The 16,975-nt window shown below is 43.7% G+C and overlaps 2 protein-coding genes across 3 annotated transcripts in view; one reads left to right on the plus strand and one right to left on the minus strand.

Moving 5' to 3' along the window:
- NEK5 (NIMA related kinase 5) overlaps positions 1-4,662 on the plus strand; it is a 97,481-nt gene extending 92,819 nt beyond the window's left edge. Inside the window, exon 23 of the mRNA XM_059681199.1 lies at positions 3,548-4,662. Within this exon, the coding sequence (XP_059537182.1) occupies positions 3,548-3,698 (151 nt within the window). The 3' untranslated portion in view covers positions 3,699-4,662. The remainder of the gene's footprint in view (positions 1-3,547) is intronic.
- A 5,033-nt stretch (positions 4,663-9,695) lies between these two features.
- The window catches only part of ALG11 (ALG11 alpha-1,2-mannosyltransferase), a 29,143-nt gene continuing 21,863 nt past the window's right edge, over positions 9,696-16,975 (minus strand). For both annotated transcript variants that reach the window (XM_059684540.1, XM_059684539.1), the window contains one exon: positions 9,696-13,997. In XM_059684540.1, coding sequence (XP_059540523.1) covers positions 13,726-13,997 — 272 coding nt within the window. In that variant the 3' untranslated portion in view covers positions 9,696-13,725. The remainder of the gene's footprint in view (positions 13,998-16,975) is intronic.

Raw genomic sequence — 16,975 nt, forward strand, 5'->3', positions numbered from 1 at the left:
TGGCAGAGAATCAGCCGGGAGGGAGTGCTGTACGCCGGCAGTGGGGCCAAGGACTGGTCCCTGGACCCTGCCAAGAAGGCCCAGCTGCAGGAGCCTGGATAAGAAGCTGGGTGAGCTGAACAGCCAGAGGAGGAGCAAAAGGACGGAGGAGGAGATGTGAGCCGGCCCTCACACCCTCTGGTCTTGTCTTTGCAAATGGGGGTGGGGGCAAGCGGCCATCCCTGGTGCTTTCTGTGCCTTGTAGCTGCTCCGGTGACGTGACCAGGGCTGCATGAGCAAGCTAGGGGCCTCTGGGAGGGGGTGGGTACTTGGGCCCAGCGTGCCCTGCCTTGTGCTGGGGTGGGGGCGGACTGTAGTGGCTGTTTCCTGGACCTTCCTGACGAGAGCCGCCCCAAGTCTCAGTTTTGCTGGCATCAGGGCCCCCTGAGGCTCTCCGAGGTCCCTCACCAACTGCTTTAAGAGAACCTTTAAGAGAGGTTCCGGGGGTCTGGGGTTGCTGCCTGGCCTGTGCCCCGGCCCTCTTGCCCTCCTATTGCCATGGGGTCCAGGGTTGCCGCCAGGCTTTCCGATGGCGATCACTGGCCGGGGGATGGGGAAAGGCGGCCTTTGCCCACCCCCTAGCTCTTGCCTGCTGCCTGGGTTGCCGATCACCATTCTTCAGTCCTTCCCCTTTCACCTGCCATCATTGCTTGGCGGTTACTGCCATCTTTCTTGGCAGTTAATTTGCATATCGCCCTGATTAGCCAATGGGAAACGTGTCAGAGGTACAGTTAATTACCATGTTTGTCTATTATTAGATAGGACTAGAGGCCCGGTGCACAAAAATTTGTGCCCTTGGGGGGAAGGAGGGTCCCTCAGCCCGGCCTGTGCCCTCTTGCAGTCTGGGACCCCTTGGGAGATAACGACCTGCTGGCTTAGGCCTGCTCCTGGTGGCAGAGGGCAGGCCCAACCCCTAGATGCAGCCCCTGGTCGGGCTCAGAGCAGGGCCGATTGGGGAGTTGGGGCGCCGCCCCCTGTCATGCACAGAGCAGGGCGGATCGGGAGGTTGCGATGTCACCCTCAGTCACACTCAGGGCAGGGCCAATTAGGGGGTTGGGGCACCGCCCCCTGTCACACTCAAGGCAGGGTCGATGGGGAGGTTGCGGCACCACCCCGTTACACACAGAGCAGGGTTGATCAGGGGGTTGGGGAGCTCCCCCCTGTCACGCACAGAGCAGGGCCCATCAGGGGGTTGAGGAGCTCCCCCCTGTCATGCACAGAGCAGGGCTCATCAGGGGGTTGAGGAGCTCCCCTCTGTCATGCACAGAGCAGGGCTCATCAGGGGGTTGAGGAGCTCCCCCCTGTCACTCACAGAGTAGGGCTGATAGGGGAGTTGGGGCACTGCCCCCTTTCACACACAGAGCAGGGTGGATCAGGGGGTTGGGGCGCCGCATCCTGTCACACTCAGGGTAGGGCCGATGGGGAGGTTATGGCTCTACCCCATCACACACAGAGCAGGGACGGTGGGGGGGGGGGGTATTGGGGCGCCGCCCTCTATCACCCACAGAGCAGGGCCGATCAGGATGTCCTACTGATGGCTTAGGCCTGCTCCCTGCTCCCCTTGGGGATAGGGCTTAAGCCACAGTCTGGCCTCCCCTTGTGGGAGGCGACCGGGCTGATCAAGGGAAGGCACCAGCCCCATTACCCTGCTGCTGCAGCCACTGCCAGTCACTGCAGCCACCAAGGTGTTTTCATCAACATGGACTCCAGTCCCTTCACCATGAAAAAATGACAACTTTCTTTAGGCAATTTCAAGATGTGTCTTTCACAGGATATGACCTTTCTTTCTTCCTTCCTTCCTCCCTTCCTTCCTTCCTTCCTCCCTTCCTTCCTTCCTTTCTTTCTTCCTTTCTTTCTTTCTTTCTTTCTTTCTTTCTTTCTTTCTTTCTTTCTTTCTTTCTTTCTTTCTTTCTTTCTTCCTTCCTTCCTTCCTTCCTTCCTTCCTTCCTTCCTTCCTTCCTTCCTTCCTTCTCTCCTCTCCTCTCCTCTCCTCTCCTCTCCTCTCCTCTCCTCTCCTCTCCTCTCCTCTCCTCTCCTCTCCTCTCCTCTCCTCTCCTCTCCTCTCCTCTCCTCTCCTCTCCTCTCCTCTTCTCTCTCTCTCTCTCTCTCTCTCTCTCTCTCTCTCTCTCTCTCTTTCTTTCCTCATCTGAGGATATGTTTCCATTGCTTTTTAGAGAATGTGGAAGAGAAAGGGAAAGACAGAGAGAAACATCAGAGTGAAAGGAACACTTTGATTGGTTGCCTCCTGCATGAGCCCTGACCTGGGCCCTGGCCAGGGAGGAGCCTGCAACCTAGGTACATGCCCTTGGTCAGAATTGAACCCAGACCCTGCAGTCAGTAGGCCGAGGCATTATCCACTGAGCCAAACCGGCTAGGGCAGGATATGACATTTCTTAGCCCTCCAGCAGCAGACCTTCGTTTTTTTCTCCAGGAGTGTAGTAGGAAAACCCTACATCATCTTCTTGGATTCTTATTACCCAAGAATATTACCAGTACTAAGAATATTACCAGTGGCATACAGGGAGCTTAGCCAATGAGTGGTCAGAAAAGGTGTTTCCTCTATAGTTCACTCCGATCGCCGGCTCCGCCCCTGCCCCCTCCGATTGCCTGCTCCACCCCTCGGCCGCCCCCTGCATCCACCACCACCTGCCTGGCCAACAGGCCTGGACACTTCAGCGGTGGGGCTGAGGGGCCTGGGTACCGCCATCTTGTGGCTATGGGCGTGGCCAGCATTGTGACAGAGTGATGGCTAATTTGCATATTACTCTTTTATTAGATAGGATAGTATTCTATTGATGGATATACCACAATTGATTTACACATTCACCTGTTGATAGACATTTGGGTTGCTTCCAGTTTTATTTATTTTTTTGTAAATCCTCACCCAAGGATATTTTCCATTGATTTTTAGAGAGAGTGGGAGGGAGGAGAGACAGAAAGAGATATGTCAATGTGAGAGAGACACATTAATTGGTTGCCTCCCACACATGCCCCGACCAGGGCAGGGGATTGAGCCTCCAACCAAGGTACATGCCCTTGACTGGAATTGAATCTGGGACCTTTCAGTCCAGGGCTGATGCTCTATTCACCGAGACAAACCATCTAGGGCTGCTTCCAGTTTCAGGCTATTGTAAAGCTGTTAATATAAGATGAAACAGAGTATGTGTGAAGTGCTCTAGGTCAGTGACTGGCATATATAGTAAGGGCTCAATATATGGCTTTTATTTTTGGGCCCTCTCACTTCCCTTTTACACATTAGATGGGTATTAATAAATATGATAAAAGTTGTTGAACAAAAGTCCAAATAAACAGAATAATCATTCTCTTTACGCTGGTTATCTTTCTTAGAAAAACCAGACTGGTGTGATAAATAATTTATTATCTCGGTGAAAATGCAACTTCTATATTGCTCAAGTAGGGGTGGAGTATGAGAATGGAAGCTAATTTTTATATGTATTCTTCAGTGTTTTGATATCATGAAGTTGATTTTTACTGTTTATTATTTCAGAAATTTTGAAGAATCTGAAGATGAGTTGAAAAATGAAGTAGTAGAATCCCTGGAAAAACTCACTACTTCCAAAGAGGAGGGAAAAAAAGAAGAGGTTTCCGGTTCCCCTGAGGACACTGAAAAGTTAGGAGAAATATGCAGAATTAAATGAAGGTTTGGAGAATATTTCTACTCCACCTAATGGTAAAATCTTTATTATTGATGACCAAGGAACATCAACAACCAGTCAAAATATACAAGTGTGATTACTGTACTTTTTCTTAAGCAGTAAGTTAGTATAAATTAACCAAAGTATCTGTTTGGGCACAAGTCATAAATACTCATCTATAATAATAAAAGTGTAATATGCTAATTAGACTGGACAGCTGAACGACCTTCTGGATGTCCTTCTGGATAACCTTCCGGACGAAGCTGGGGCTGTGAGGGCTGAGCCCCTTGCACAAATTTCATGCATCGGGCCTCTAGTTTATTATAAGGCTTTTCCAGTAATCCCAAGAATTTACTAATTTTTCTCTCTAAATGTAAACAGTAGAATTTTTTGAGTGTAGAAACTAATATTTTCACTTTAAAATTTCTATTTGGAAACCTTGCAGATAATATATGTGGTAGGCAGAGTAATGTGCCTACCCCCTTCCCAAATGTGAATATATTATGTTAAATGCAAAGGGAAATTAAAGTTGCAGATGGAATTAAAGTTGCTAATCAGCTGACCTTAAAATAGGGAGGTTATCTTGGACTATCCAGGTGCCAATCCTATATAATAAAAGCTTAATATGCAAATTGTCCCCTCGGGCAGTCCTTTGACTGGAAGACCGGGAGTTCAACCGCTCGCTATGATGTGCGCTGACCACCAGGGGATGGCGTGGAACATGGCGGGTGTTGTCGACCTAGTGCTGGCAGCAGGCGGCAGTAGAGGTGCTGCCAGCCCCGATGGGCCCTGACGAGCAGGACCATGGCAGGATGGTGGAGCAGGTGAGCAGGCAGTGCCAGGACAAGGCGGGTAGGAGTGGGGGCCTGATTGCCCTGCCAATTGCCCCACAGACAGCGACCAGTGGCAGTGGCAGGGGATGGGGCTGCCATCCGGCTCCCAGGTGCTGAGGGAGTGAAGCGGGGGGCCTAGCCCTGATCTATTGCCCCATAGATGGTGCCCTGCAGAGGGAGATAGTAGAATCAGAGATGTGGCAGTGTGAGAGGGAGTTGGCTCGATCGGGGCTGGGCCCTGGGCTGGAATGGGGAACTGGGGGTAGGTGGTGGTGACCAACCTCCCACAGCATCTGGGTGGGGGGCTGCAACCTCTCGCCGACTACCTGGGGGCAGGTGTGACGGCGATAGAGGTGCAGTGAGAATGCAGGGTGTCCACTGAGTTCGCTCTCACTTCTCCTGCTACCCTCCCCTGGGATGCCAGGGCTCGCACACTGGGGAAGCTCCTGCACTCACGTGCTGGGTTCCTGCAAGGAGCCCACCCCACACCGGTGTGGCCTGTTCCGGGTGAGCCGGGCTGTAGCCGCTGGGACCACAGGGCTGGTCGGGCTCCCCGTGGGTTTGCACAGGAGCTGGTCTGTGAGGCCGGCTGGGAGAGAGCATGCTGCCCACCCGGCTTCCGTGTGGTGCCACTGGGCAGCCCAGAGGCTCATGCTGCACCCCGGCCCGTGGCATCCAGCCATGCTCACCACATCTCCATGTGGGGACTCGGGGGGCGCATGGGGGCCCAGGTGCTGCCCAGGACCCAGAGGTCAGCTGGGACCTGCCTTTCCACACCAGACACTAGCGCTTCGATCACTGGCCAGGCCTAGGGACTGCAGCCGTGCATGAATTTCATGCACTGGGCCTCTAGCACAGTGGTCGGCAAACTCAGTCAACAGAGCCAAATATCAACAGTATGATTGAAATTTCTTTTGAGAGCCAAATTTTTTAAACTTAAACTATATAGGTAAGTACATTGTTATTAACTTAATTAGGGTACTCCTATGGCTTAGGAAGAGCCACACTCAAGGGGCCAAAGAGCTGCATGTGGCTCGTGAGCAGCAGTTTGCCCACCACGGCTCTAGTGTAATCATAAGTCTTTAAAAGTAGAAGAGGGAGACAGTAGAATCAGAGAGATGGCAGTGTGAGAGGCAGTTGGCCTGATGCTGCTGGCTTTGAAGATAGAGGAAAGGGCCAAAGCCAAAAAAAGCAGGCAGCCTCTAGAAACTGGGAAAGGCAAGGAAAAGGATTTTCCCCTAAAGCTCTGCCAACACCTTGATTTTAGCTTAGTGAAACCCACTTTAGGCTTCTGACCTATGGAACTCTAAGTAAGATAATAAATGTGTGGTTTTAACTTAGTTTATGGTAATGTTAAGACAGCAATAGAAAACTAATACAAACTCATTTAAAATAATGAATCTGCCATTTAATAAAACTGTGATTTTAAAATTTCTTGTTATATTCAATACACTTGTTTGAAGCTGATGTTGACATGGGAGTAAGGCAATTGAGCAAGGAGGGGAACAAGACATGTCTTTAATTATACATCATAAAATAATTTTATTATGTTTTATTGAATTATTTTGATAGTTTCAAATGTATAGGTTATAAACTCTTATAATGGTCTTTTTATATGTAGTACTTAGCATAGTGCCAGAAATGTTTCTTAAATGAGTAAATAAATGCTAATACAATTTCCTCAGTAAGACTGTAAACTTTTTGTCAGGAAAGGAGAATTTTTTGTATTGAACATGTGCCTAGAGCGTAATAGATATTGTTGATTTATCTGCCTCTACAGAGGACAGGGTTCTTTTCTTTTTTTCTTAATCCTTACCTGAGGATATTTTTTCCATTGATTTTTTTGTTGTTTTATTAATCCTCACCCAAGGATATTTTCCATTGATTTTTTAGGGAGAGTAGAAGAGAGAGGGAAAGACAAAGAGAGACATTGATATGAGAGAAACACATTGATTGGTTGCCTCCTGCATGCACCTTGACCAGGGCCGGAGTGGGGAGGAGCCTGCAACCAAGGTAGGTGCCCTCCACTAGAATTGAACCCGGGACCCTTTGATCTGCAGACTGATGCTCTATCTACTGAGCAAACTGGCTAGGGCTCCACTGATTGCTTTTTTAGAGAGAGTATAAGGGAGGAGAGAACCAGAGAAACATGGACATGAAAAACACATCAACTGATTGCCTCCCAAATGCACCCCAATCAGAGCTGGGGATGGAACCTACAACCCAGGTATTTTTCCTTGACTGGAAATCAAACCTGCAATCCTTTTGGTGTGCAGACTGACACTCTAACCACCGAACAGCACTGGCCAGGACAGGGCTGTTCTATTTCTAAGTGGTAGAATTCTGCCAGAAATATCTGCCCTAACTTGTATGCATGCATATAAGCATAACCAATGGACATAAGACACTGGGTGATAGGGGAGGCTAGGGGACTGTCTAGGGCGGGGGGATAAAATGGATACATATGTAATACCCTTTGTAATACTTTAAGCAATAAAAAAAAAAAAGTAAAAAAAAAAAAAAAAAAAAAAAAAAAAAGAAATATCTGCCCTATAATAAAATAAAACCCAAATTGCACATTGATACATTGCTGAACCAAGGAAACAAAGATGAGGGGTTGGTCTGATTACTTCTAAGGTCTGCTTAGTATTTCCGTTTGTTATAACTTTTCTAACTATAGGGATTCCCCTAGCTGTGGGATGTGTCCAGTCTTTATGCCTTATTTTCCTGGTGATGCTTGAAGGACTGTTCTTAATATTTGGTATATAGTTATTGATTCTACTCTTTTAGGGAGAGTGCTCAGTATGGTCATATCATCATGCTGGGAATATTGAAAACTTTCTCACCATTGTGTTAATTTCAAACTAGGTAACACCTATCCTGAGGGATTGGAGCATCAATAACTCTACACCTCTTTTAGTGGTCAGTGTATACATACTTAATTTACTTTTAGGACATTATCTGGTTCAGATATATCTTCAGGTGATCTTCATGCTGTCTGAATAGTGTCTGAAAGCATGGTAAATGCAACACAATTCTGAAAAATCCCCCAAATCCAAAGATCAGCCAATTATAGTATGCAGGAAAAAGAAAAGGAATGACTAAGGTCAATATTTAAGGACTAGAGGCCCAGCGCACAAAATTCATGCATGGGTACGGTCCTTAGGGCTGGCCTGTGATCAGGGCCATCTTCCCCGGCTGCCCACAGCTGGCCCCTCCCCCTGCTGCCACCCACTCCTGGTTCCCCTTTCACCATTGTGTGATCGGTGCCTGACAGCCAGGGGTAGGGACTGAGAGGTCAGCTTTTCCTGCCCGCTCACCAGCCCTGCCTCCGCCATGCATCACCCTGTGTGTAGAGGGCAACTGGCAGGGCGGAGGCCTTGGCCTGGCGCTGCCCGCATCCCCCACCACCCACCCCCAGTTCCTCATTTGCCATCAGGTGATTGGAGCCTGCTGGCTGGGGAAAGGGACCCAGAAGTGGTCAGTGTGCCTTATAGTGACTGGTCCAGTGGTTGTTCTGGTCGTTCTTCCTTCAAGGTCAATTTGCATATTATCCTTTTATTATATAGGATAGAGGCCTGGTGCAGGGGTGGGGGTTGGTTGGCCTGCTCTAATGGGGGCCAGGGATCTGGGTGGGGGTCCCCGCTGGGGGGCAGGGCCAGCCTGGGCAAGGGGCCACTGGGGGTTTGCAGGTTGGCCATGCCCCCAATCAGGGTGGGGGGTCCCCACTGGGGGGTGGGGCCAGCCTGGGCGAGGGGCCATGGTGTCCTGGTCTCTGGTTATTCCACCGTTTCGGTCGCTGGGCTTTATTATATAGGATACGCATATTAAATTTGCTCCAAGGACAACATGCTTGGCTAAAGTCTCCTTTAGGCAACAGCCACCAAGCCTGATTATCATTCAAAGATTTTGAGTTCTTTGCTGTAAATTAGAAAGCATTCATTGTGATGAATATACATATCTGCAAGGTTTGTCAACCTGCTTCAGCCCCTAATTTACCTTACCCATCTTACACACACCATTACCTAAACTGTGTTCTAGAGACACAGTCCTGATTGCTTTTCTCTGCTTTTAGGCTTGGCTGCCTCTGTATATTGAAACTATTGATCAAACCTACATATTTTTAGAATATACTTTATTAGAAAAATCATTCATCTTTATGTATGATAGCCATCAAACTGATCACTCTTTAAATGGTACCAATACGGGCCCTAGCCGGTTTGGCTCAGTGAATAGAGCGTTGGCCTGCGAACTGAAAGGTCCCAGGTTCGATTCCAGTCAAGGGCACATGCCCAGGTTGTGAGCTTGATCCCCAGTGGGGGACTTGCAGGAGGCAACCGATCCACCATGATTCTCTCTCATCATGGATGTTTCTATCTCTCCCTCTTCCTCTCTGAAATCAATAAAAGTATATTGAAAAAAATAAATGGTACCAATAGGTATATCAAGCTTAACTTCCCTTCTAAGTTTCTGGTAACATTTACATATAGTCTAAGTGAGCACTTAGCACTAGGGCATTAGAGCTGATGCTTCTCCAACACCAGAGAAGGCCTAAGATTTAGGGTGGGGAAAGAGGAAAAAGAGGCAGCATAGGAATAGTGGGAGGTAGGGTAAATTTTAGGGTATAAATTATTCTAGTGTTTGCATAACTTCTTGTGGTTTAACACAAGTATGGGGAGGAAGAATCTTTCCTCTACCTTTTAATTATTAGACCTCTTTCAGCTGGTCTACTAATTAAATCTATGTGAGACAGATTAGCAAGAGAAAATAACCAAATTTAATCACATAAGTATGTATTAGGAACCCTACACACAAAAGCGGTTCAGAGACAAAAAGGGAAAGTAAGGTAGACATGGCACTCAGAGTTAAGAATGCAGTAAGGCACCCTGGCGCTTCAGAGGGGAGGAGGGTCATTTGCAGGACAGATGCTCAGTAATTAGAAGTGTGCTCAGCCCTATAAATAGGTCAAAAACAGTTATTTTTGCCGATACTCTTATTATGGTCAAGGCCCCAAATTTAAATTCTTTAAGGAAGAAGTAAAAGTTTCTCATGAGCCTGCAAGGTTTCGATTGCCTTCATCTCAACATAGTTCACATACCAAATGGCACATCTTGGGGAGTTCTGTTCTGGACCCTTTAGTAGTGACTTTTTTGCACCCACTAACAGATTTAGCACAGGCATACTCTCATTTATTTATTCACATTATAGTTCTGGAGTTTAAGGTACATTTACATAATTAAACAAATATTCTGAAAGCACTGATAATCATACTGGCCCCTACTTCATAATTTTGTCTATAAGATGATTTTGTAAAATACACTAAACATTATTAAAGTAAAGTATATGAAGCTCTGCTTCACAAAAATGTTTTTGTATGTCTGAAATATTCATTTTAAAACAGTTATTTAAAAAACCTGCCAACCTATTCTTCTTGGACACAAGAGACAAGATTGTTTGGTTTTGCCATAAAATTCTTTAAAAAAAATTTTCTTGGCAGGTGAAGCTTGCAATATTAGATAATAAATAAAAGCATTGGGAGATTACATGAGGGATATAAACACACCATACTGGAAAAAGTATCCAAGAAAACGAAAATCACTCCAGTAGGTCATATTCAGATACAAAGAACACGCACAACTGGAAATAGGGATGTGATTAACTACTGCTGTGGGTTCAAAAAAACAGCCCACTCAGAAGCAACATCTTATAGGAATAGTCACTCAGACTTCCTCCAGACCAGGGGTCCTCAAACTACGGCCCGGGGGCCACATGCAAATACAAATATTGTATTTGTTTCCGTTTTGTTTTTTTACTTCAAAATAAGGTATGTGCAGTGTGCATAGGAATTTGTTCATAGTTTTTTTTAAAACTATAGTCCGGCCCTCTAACGGTCTGAGGGACAGTGAACTGGCCCCTGTTTAAAAAGTTTGAGGACCCCTGCTCCAGACAGTAGCTGACATATTGTTTTGACATTTGTCATGGTATCAATCATTCTGAAAAAATGAACAAACAAAAACAAAACAACACATTAGGACAAACATGTCAAACTCGTGGCCCATGGGCCTCATGCAGCCCACAGGAATATTTTTGTGGCCCAGACAATATAACGGTATGTAAGAAACGTTTTAATAAAAATTTCATAACATAATTTTTACAATATCCTGTTATACATAATTACTAATAACTACAACATTCGCTAATGACTTATTACTATAATCACGTTGCATTCATTTCCCTTACGTGCCTTACGTGCAGGCGCACCATTTCTCTCCACTAATACTAGCAGCAAATACTTTAGTAGCCGATTGCCATGTTCTTAGTCTTGTACTGACTTATTTGGTGTGAGCCACAGGAAATATTTCGCTTTCAGAGAAGAAGAAAAATAGGTTTATTTGTGTTACACTTATTAATTTGTGCAGTTATTCAGTGTCTGGTAAGTTACTGTTCAAGAAAAAATATTAATTTTTATTAAAATGTTCTATTATTTTATGTTAACGATCACTCATTTATTTCAGCCCTTTGCATTCAACATGTCTCTATCGAAATAAACCTATGTTTCTATGAAAATTGAAGCTTATGTTTCTTTTGGCTCACATAAACTTAAACCTTGTTTATTTGGCCCGTGTTAGCCTTTGAGTTTGACATGCTTGCATTAGGAACATTGAAGTAAACATATATGCAATTTATATTTCTAATGTTTGTGATAAAAATTGTTTTAAAGAAACAAGCTTAAAAATGTCTTCTGGCATTTCAGAATCCTTTCTTACTTACTACATCCTCTATTTATGTTCAATTTCAATTTCTTTGTCTTTGTCCCATGATTTTCTCTGGGCAGATGGGTAGGCTGAGTGGACAATGGTATATGAATCCTACCTCAAAGCCTAGGTGTGACTGTTGAACCTCAGGGAAGGCAGCGGAGGGTGGGCGGGAAGAGATCAACCAATGCACTTGTATGCATCTATGCATAACCCGTGGACACAGACAATGGGGTGGTGAGGGTCTGGGTGGGTAAGGGTGGGAGCCGGCTGGAAGAGGTTAATGGGGGAGAAAGGAGGAGCTATGTAAGACTTTCAACAATAAAGATTAAAAAAAAAAAGACTAGGTGTAACATACAAGAAAGCACTAGGCTGGGAACACCCAGGTTATCATCCTGATTTTGTCATTAAACAGCTTTGTGATACTGAAGGAGTCTAAATTCTTTAAACTGCTCTTGTCTATAAAGTTGAAAATAAAAGCAAAGTGGACTAGAGAATTCGTAACATTCCTTTCAGCTCCAATTTCCAACAGTCTTTCTTTTCTAAACTGAATAACCTCCAATACAAAGCTATGTTGGTGTGTCAGAACATCTTGGGACTCGGATTTGCTGCCTTTTGATCTGATGAGTTGTCTGCAGGCCATCTACTGCAGGCCAATGTAATTGAGAGTAGATAACAAAATGGCTGGATCTACACATGGAGAGAGGACTGAAAAGGAAAAACATACCTCTTTAACATAACCCTAACACAAAGAGGTATCAGACTGGAAAAGAGGTCAAGTCACTGAACTAGAAGGAATTGACTATGTATGCAGAGAATGCCAAAAGTTGTGGATCTCTATGCCATTGCTGTTCATATGCATATATTAGTTACTTTTCATACTAGTTATTCAGGATAGAAGTCCTGCTAAATTATACTGATTCCTTGCTACTGGCTTAGTAACCAAGAATTCACACATGGCCCTAATGCAGTGATAAAGATAGGATTACAGAAGATACTTTCTACATATTGCTACATTAGTTGATTTTAGAGAGAGAAGGGGGGAGACAGAAACACTGATGTGAGAAACATCAATTGGTTGCCTCCCATATGCACGCTGACTGGGGATCAAACCACAACCTTTTTGGTGTACAAGACGACAATCCAACCAATGGAGCCACATGGCCAGGGCTGTTACCTTTAGTTAAAGTAACTTTTACTTTTATAATTTTCAAAGTACTTTCACATACTTTCCATGTCAGTATCAGAACTCGAAAAGGCAGGGAGGACAGGCATTACCATGTCCAGATTATAGATGAAGAATTTTAGGTGATACTCAGAAAGATTAAGGAAAAGCTTTAACGTAAAAAAATCAGACGTTTGTAAATGAAGCTGAGGTCAGGCCCAGGTATGCTACCTACTAGCCCAGTGCTCTCTTCAGAATGCCACCTTTTCACCTTACAATGCATAATGCTGGTCATAGGGACTGTGCACATGGAAGTGTATGTTACATCATCACTATGAAAAAACAACTAATTGTGATGTTCTTACTCAAACCTCCTGATCGACGTAAAGCTGACTTCTAGCCTCTGAGATGTGGAAGTGTTAAGGAATAATGAAAGACCCATACAAATGTACTGATAGCTCTAAACAAAAAACTATTTTCACAAATAGGAAATGATTACCAGCAATACCTTGACCTCTACATGCCTATGCACATTCACAAAGCAATCACAGTCAGTTCATCTTTTGACTTTTAGAATATTAAGCCTGCTTAAAGTTTCCTTTTTTCTTTTAAGAAACTCATTAGATATATTCAAAATGGTCCTCTACAATACTGTCTAAATTTAAATGTACCAGAATTTTCCTGTGTTCCAAAAATGTACAATTCTAAATTACTAATCAATTACCAGTCATCAATTTTTTATTTAACATTTCCTTTTTTTCCAGAAGGTAATTCTCTTTTCTGGTTACTAAACAGATTTAAAAAATACAGATTATACCAACATTAAGATTGTTCATCTTTTTTTCTTTAAGATTGTATTTTTCAGATTTTGAGATCAAGCACTAATCTAAAATTTTTACATTTAAACATATAAGGTTACCTTTTCTATTTAGGTACTTTTGCCTTTTTTCTTTAAAATAAATACATTGCCTACATATCTAAAGAGTGTTGCTTAGGCTGATTTTATTACAAGGAGGAATGAGTTTAGAAAAATCTTACCTATCTAGCTCAGCTGGCGTGGCTCAGTGGTTGAGTGTCGACCTATGAACCAGGATGTCATGGTTTGATTCCCAGTCAGGGCACATGCCCGGGTTGCGGGCTTGAACCCCGAGTATGGGATGTGCAGGAGGCAGCCGATCAATCATACTCTCCCATTATATATATATATATATATATAAATAGAAAAAGAAAAAGAAAAAGAAAAAGATTACCCATCTTTTATTTGTCCAGATACGGCATTATTTAAATAACTTCTCCACAGATGACAGGAATGTCACCTCAAACTCCTGATCGGAGAACCTGCTTGCAGACGCACGTGCATTGTTTCTGATTTGGAGTCTCTGCTCCTCAGACATGGAAAGAATACGAGCCATAGTCTCAGCATAGCCTTCTTCACTTTCAGCCAGAAACCCAGTTACTTCCCCTTCATAAGGAATGACAATGTCAAGCTTCGGGCCCCCTGAATTGTGTGCAAGGATAATTGTGCCAGCTGCCATACACTCAACAACTCCTGAGGAAAAAACAAGAGCATGGAGTTTAAGTTTTTGAACATGTTCATATGAACAAGAATCAACAGAAACCTTAAAAAAATTGTATGAGACTTATGAGAAATTTAATTACATATCTATATGTCTATAAAATGTGCTCATTTAACTTCCATGGTACAAAATAAAATAATTTTAAGGTTTTTAATTTTCAAACCTTCACAATAATGTTGCTTTGTTCTTAATTAAAACAGATAAGTAGATGGAAGGACGGTCTATATAAAACAGATATGTGGATAATAAAACAAAGTAGAAGACTAGAGAAAGTTAGCAGAATGGTAGATAATTAACGGATATGGAAATATAAAAGAAGTAAAAAGGTATCAAAAGCAAAAATATAACAGTTCAAATTACAGCAGTAGGAGGAAACAAAGAAAAAAGTAAGCCATCTCAGTGAGGCATACTATTACTGATGCTTAAGTTACTGCCTGGATTTCCGGCAAATCCGAAACTACTGTGTGCCCAACAGCAGTGAACTAAATGAAAGTTTTGGTTAGTTTCTGCCAAATAATGTAGGTGAGGATATAAGTTGCTCTAGCCAGAATATCTTAACTGTGCTTCTAGAGAGAATTAAGCCCTTCAGAAAGTGAGTTAGTTGACTGCAGAACTGATATTCAAGATGCACAGGAAAGAAATGAAATAATTTACAACCGTTTCTTCAAAAGTGGTAAAATCTCTATGGAACAGAATTTTCTGTTAGTGTTGTAATTTGAATTCTTATTTGAAAAATATGGATTATATCATAATATTCTGTTCAAGGCTGGATACCATTCCTCTAAACTTTCTCAGAGACCTCAAATCTAATCAATTTTATTCCCCTCCCTCCAGGATTTTCCACCTCTTCAGTTCATAAGTCTTCCTTTTGCTAATGTCTCTTCTTTCACCTCCCTTTCATAAACTTCTGAAAAGTATGGTTTGCACTTACTATTTCACGTGCTCACCTACATTCAATGCTCAACTTACCACAATTCAACTCTTGCTTCTCCTCCTCCTTTACAGGTAAACTGCTCTTGACCAGGTCACCAGTCACTTCCTTATCTGGCCCAGCATCTGGGAAACCTGGAAACTTGCTGCCCTTACTCTTCCTCCCCAAACACTCTCTCCCCTTGATTTCCATGACACTGCATTATACTGGTTTTCTTCCTCCCTCTATTTCTTCTCTTCTGCTTTGCTGGACACTCTTCTTCTGCCCACTTCTGAGCTGTTACTATTCTCAGCAGTTTGTACTGCGGGCCTCTACACACTTTCTGTAGGCAATCTTATCCACGTCCAAGGGGCCTGCACTAACTACCTGGACAACAACAACTCAAACTGTATTCCCAGAGCAGGTCCCTCTCCTGTACTTCAGACTCATATATATAAATGCTTGCTGGATGCACACATGTACAGTGGAACTTCATTTCTCAAACTTAATTCATTCCAGAAGGTTGTTCGAGAAATGATTTGTTCGAAAACTGAATAATTTTTTCCCATTAGAAATAATGTAAACTGAATTAATTAGTTCCAAACCCCCAAATGATTCCTTGTTTTAACTTTTCTTATATACAGCACATGTCTAATATACTGTTTAATTTAGAAATAAACACTTCTTAAATTTATCGAACCACCCCCTATGAGCCTTAAAGGAATTTCTCATATACAGTAGGTCCTCGGGTTACCTCAGAGATCTGTTCCTACAGCATGACATAACTCGATTTTCGCCGTAAGTCGGAACCCACCTACATAAGCACCTCCGTCACTCACATGGAGTACATACACAGCAGTAATGAAGTGAAACAGTAAAAATAATTTAAAAGAAAGATAACAATTCCTGACCTTTACTTTTGGTAAATAATAAAAAACATAAAGCACATATGTACATACGTCGAAATGACAGAACTTTTTTTTTTTTTAAATAAATACTGTATATGGGAGATGGTGATGTAACCATGAAATGACGAATGTCGAGTCCGACATAACCGGAGGCCTTCCTGTATCACTGTTAGGTCTGATCAAATAATTGAATCAACACTCCTTCCTCTGGGAACTGGCCTTTAGACCACTTCACAGCATTCCCTTTGGCTTAGACTACATTCCACTTGCTAAGACCACATTCCATTTGCTAAGACCATTATCCTTCCCCTCTGGACCTTCCTAGGATCCAGACCAGCTCAGAGAATTCTCCACTCAAAAAAAGTCCACCTGGAATTCTTTAAAATATTTGACTCCCTGTCCCTGGGTGCTGATGCCATTTTGGGGCTTATCCCATCTGGTATCCAGATGACCCTATATTCATAATCCCACCACTTTGGCCTTGTGCATTCCTCCTTTGGGGACCCTAACAATCACTGCCTTTGAAATGCTATCACCAGGGAACTGCTTTTCCTTTATCCAAAACAACAGCAGTTTTTCTATCTACAATGGGGCCTTGACTTATGAGTGTCCCGACTAACGAGTTTTTTGAGATACCAGCTGTCTCTTGGCTGATTTTTTGCATTGAGTTGATAGAGTAATTTGAGTTAACGAGCTCCTTAACGAGCCTGGGATTAATGTTTTGTGAACACGTTCACACCCTTAGCAACATAGAACTCTGCACGCCCCCTACTGGGGATGGAGCCAGCAGCCCAGGCAGGTGCCCTGACCAGGAATTGAACTAAGGCCCTCTTGGGACACTCAACCACTAAGCAACACCAGCCGGGCACATTAGCACTCTTGATGGCCTCTTTATGTTTTAAAATTGTGCGGATTGGCCCAGCATCAACCTATGAACCAGGAGGTCACAGTTCAAGGCACGTGCAGGGATGCTGGCTTGATCCCCAGTAGGTGGGGTGCAGGAAGCCGCCAATCAATGATTCTTTCTCATCATTGATGTTTCTATCTTTCTCTCCCTCTTCCTTCTCTTTAAAATCAATAAAAGTATATTTTTTAAAAAACTGTGCTCATCACCAGCAACAAAAGCATCCTC

Source organism: Myotis daubentonii, chromosome 2 (genome assembly GCF_963259705.1).
Source record: "Myotis daubentonii chromosome 2, mMyoDau2.1, whole genome shotgun sequence".
In the NCBI taxonomy this organism is placed as follows: domain Eukaryota; kingdom Metazoa; phylum Chordata; class Mammalia; order Chiroptera; family Vespertilionidae; genus Myotis; species Myotis daubentonii.